Here is a 4,527-nt window from a genome sequence, read left to right as displayed (position 1 = left end):
TCCCAAATCCCCCCTATAATGATGGTTGCGAGCGTGCAAACCCGATCCAAATCATATAATATTTGTTCGGGGTGCAAACCCGAACCAATCATATAATAATGTTTGCGGCGTGCAACCCGATCCCAATATACCAAATCAACACCAATCACAAAGGAATTCCGGCAAAGGGAACATAAGGAAACAATCATATCCCGAAAAGGGATCAACAACAAATAAAACACATCCCGGCAAGGGAACCACAGTAAGAGTAAAATATGTCCGGCAAGGGATCAGCTATAACCAAACTTGTACCAACAATTTAACTTCACAATGAACTTCAACTAAACAACAAGAGATAATAAGCACGTGTAACTACACGGCAACCACAACAATTGGACATGTAAACCTATTTGCACGAAGTCATAGAGGGCTCACAATCAGAAGTATCAAAACAATAAGAAGGCAACACTTCAATAAGGCAATAAGGGTCATGTTACAGTAGAATAGAGAAAGATGGACAACATCCATGTGCTAGATATAGAGGTAATTAAGCAATTAGGACACTCACTCAAACGGAATACTGCATATAATGAACATAAGGAACTAATAACCCTAGAGCAAATTTCCACAACTTAAGGTCCGAGCAACATCTCACTGCGCGAATGCACGACTACAATAGCATAGACAGACTCAATTCTAAGGTGGAAGTCCCTACACAAGTTAGCCAGTACTTACCCTCCAAAGCTCGACCAAACGTACTTAAAATGACTTCTCGGTGTTAAACCGGCGGGCTCAAATCTAACCAAAATTAACTTCAGAAGCAACAAATAAACATAGAAACTATTCCAGTCATAAAGTTCAATCATTTAACAAAAACCTCAAAAATTGGTTCAAAAGCCGCTGGGCCGCGCCTCTCGGAACTAAGAAATTTTACAAAAATCCGATACCCATTCAATATGAGATTCAACCATAACAAATTTATAAATTACAGATACCATTTGGCTCCAATCACTCGCACTTTCTCCATTGTAGCGAATTTTCCTTCCATCAAAGCAACATTTTACCTCACAACCCAAATAACAATTCAATATGATAAAAATGAGACAATCACTGAACAATATAACTCAATTCTGAGGTGAAGAAACAACATTTACACACATCGTTTGCTTGAATTAACCCACACAAGAATTCGCTCAAATAACGAGCTCCCACAAGGTCAAGATGATATAAAATGGTCTAACCTCGATTTGAGAATATATTTTCCTGTCAGGACTCTTTTGTTTGCACTACATCACGTTCGCTGAGTAAATCCTTCAGTCGATAGCTAATCTGCTCAATCAATCATTCCAGACACCATTAGTATAATGTGTACTAACTTTTGCAGACAATCTCAAATGACTAACGTTTATGTTCCGAAAACCTAGACACCCAGGGGCTATTATCTCTCTCAAAGTTAATTTTTTTCCTTTTTGAGACTTGAATTAGGACTGGAACTTACCCTACTAAAAGTAAAGGGAAGTATTTTTCTTTATTCTGACACATGGTATCACGACAAATCAAAGCAATTAAAGTTTATTTTGTCTTCTAGCTATTGTTCACGGCATTATTCATTTGTTCTTTTCTTCACTAGCGATCGAGCTTGTGACGAGGGTCCAATCGAGGACGAATTCCACTGTTCAGTCTAAGATCAGGCTTGGTCATTACATTGCGATTTGGTTTGATTTATTTTATTTTGTCTTTAACTCTATTTATCTGTTATTCTTAATTATTCGTATTGAATCAAACCATGTATTCCTTTTTTTTTACGAAAACTACATGACCTTTCATTCAATCAACCAAAAAAAACATGTCTACCTTTTAGGGTATTATTTTTATAAACTTTCCCAGTATACCTGGGGGTGTTGTATTAGCCAAAAATAAAGTTTGAATATACAACACAAGGGTAGAGATAACCCTTCAAAACAACGAGGAATAGGCGATTAAAACATAGATCGCCCCCTCAAAACCAAAAAATATACTAACTAACAAAGAAATTGGCCTTGTTGTATTTGTTTCTTGTACATGGAATCTGATGTATGTCAAGCAAATATNTTTCCAACTTTCGCCGAAACACCTCAAATTACCCTACGGACCTCCAAATCTGAATCCGGACGCGCGCCTAAGTCCAAAATCACCATACGAAGTTGTTGAGATCACCCACGACCCATTCCGAGTCCATTTACTCAAAAGTCTAATTCGGTCAAATTCTCTCCGTTTAAACTTCCAAAACTAGTTTCCTTCTTCCAATTTGACTATGAATCATCTGTTAACTGAATTCAACCATCCACGCAAGTCGATACACATATTATGAAGCTGATCGAGACCTCAAACTGCCAAATCGGGCGCAATTGCTCAAAACGACCAGTCGGGTCGTTACAGGCTGGATTTCAGCTAGCCAAGTTTTTACAAAGATGTTCAGACATCAATTGTATCGAACATCCTAGAAGACCACTTTACCTTCTGCAAAACACTTTTGAGCAAACTCGAGTTCTTCTTCTTCTTTACTCCTTCACTCTTCATCTCTATCTTTGAGCAAAACTCCATGAATGCTAGAATTAGAATGGGGTTTCTTCTTCCCAACATGTAGCTTTATATTATTATATAGGTCTCCGCGTATGAATGTTCTTTGTAAATATATTCTCTATCATTTTCAATTTATATGAGGTTATTTAATTTGATATCGAATTTTCTTAACTAAAAGAAAGATTATTAAAATTTATGATTTAAAACAAGTTATAGATATTTGTATGATTGTATATCATACAAAAGATAAAAGATAAAGTTTTAAAGTTAAATTATTTTCATATATATTGAAAAATCTCATTCTTTAGTGATATACTAAAAAGGAAGTGTCACATAAATTAAAAAAGAGTGGCAGATAATAATCTTTTAAATACTAAAAGTCCAAGTACAATGTGAGCTATTTTCTCTAAAACTTCAATGATTTAATTTGAATGCGGAAACAAGATTTTTGTAGGGAATATTTATGAAATTAAAAATTAGTGAACAGTCAATACCATCTAAAAGTAACCTCCTGTTTTTCAAAGCAAGTTATAATTGAATTATTTTGTTAGTAACAAAAAAATGACTGGAGGAAAAAATTTGAGAACTTATTAATTATAACCTTCTATGTAACTACACTTGTAGAGAACTTACTTCCTTTGTTCCATTTTCAAGGTGATATTTGACAAGATGTATACAAAAATATAAAGAATAATTCTTTTTTAATGTAGTTCTTTTTTAATATACATTAAAAAAGTATTTTTAAAATATTTAGTTTCTTACAAGCTTTGAAATTTCTATAAATATAAGAGTATGTCAGTATAAAAACTAATTTTTTTATAAATGATATTATTTTCTTAAATCAAATTAAAAACGACAAATGTGCCACTTAAAATGAAATAAAGATAAGCTATTACATCAATTAATAGTTCGTACTTCAAAATGTTCACATATATGTTTCACACGTGGACCAAACCTTCGTTTCCTCAAACCAAAGTAGAAACGAATAAAAAGACTCATTCTTCTACTATATCCAATCACTGCAACGTGGGCTAAAACCCCAGAAGCGTTTTTTTATCCGTAAAGAGCTATTTATTGACACAGTCAAGCAGGCCCCACAACAAATAAAACATTTTCCAGTTCGTTTCACCTGCTTGCTCACTTCCGCGTCCGTGTCCATGTATCCACGTCATCCTTTTTCTCGCTTCATACATAATCCAAATCTATATATACACTTCACAGATTTAACGTACACCCTAAAAACCTCAGCAACAAGCAGTCAACAACAGTACTTAATTAGCAGATACTGCAAATAACTAAAAAAAAACTCAACAATTTGACGCCTTGTTTAACGATGAATAATTCAAGTTCAAGCTCTCATGTTAGAGTGGCAGTTTCCGATGAAGAAGATATCAATATATTAGCGTTGAGGAAACCCAAGAAGCGAGCGGGAAGGAAGAAGTTCAAGGAAACTCGGCACCCAGTGTACAGGGGAGTGAGAAAAAGGAACAACGACAAGTGGGTTTGCGAACTGCGTGAGCCCAGCACACAGAAGCGAATATGGTTGGGAAGTTACCCAACTGCAGAAATGGCTGCGCGCGCTCATGACATAGCTGCATTGGCGCTTAGAGGGCCGCTGGCCACTCTGAATTTCGCGGACTCTGCTTGGCGGTTGCCAGTGCCGGTATCAAAGGATCCCAAGGACTTGCGCCATGCAGCTGCGAAAGCAGCAGAGCCGTTACTGGTCAGGAGAGGAAACTGATGTTAATTCTAGAGTGGCAGTCTAATACTGGCAATGGTAGTGAGGAAATGAAGGCGGCAGCAGAAGAAGATAATGCAGTGTATAATTGCATGCAGAATAACTGTAGATTGCTTGAAAAATGTTTTGTATAGCAACTACTCATGTAGTGAAGTGGGAATGGTAGGACGCAAGAATGGCTGGCAAACATGGAAGAAAGGAGTTAGTTTTCACCAAAATCCTTAGTTATTAGGAGTTGTTTCAGCTGG

General features: G+C 36.2%; 1 protein-coding gene across 1 annotated transcript; it reads left to right on the top strand.

Moving 5' to 3' along the window:
* Positions 1-3,757: 3,757 nt before the first annotated feature.
* On the top strand, positions 3,758-4,282 carry LOC109238394 (dehydration-responsive element-binding protein 1F-like). The gene has a single exon (XM_019404843.1). It carries the CDS (start codon positions 3,875-3,877, stop codon positions 4,280-4,282), a length of 408 nt encoding a protein of 135 aa, XP_019260388.1. The 5' UTR covers positions 3,758-3,874.
* Positions 4,283-4,527: the final 245 nt, after the last annotated feature.

Source organism: Nicotiana attenuata, unplaced genomic scaffold (assembly GCF_001879085.1).
Source record: "Nicotiana attenuata strain UT unplaced genomic scaffold, NIATTr2, whole genome shotgun sequence".
Classification (NCBI taxonomy): domain Eukaryota; kingdom Viridiplantae; phylum Streptophyta; class Magnoliopsida; order Solanales; family Solanaceae; genus Nicotiana; species Nicotiana attenuata.
This window is presented reverse-complemented; position numbering and strand designations above follow the sequence as displayed.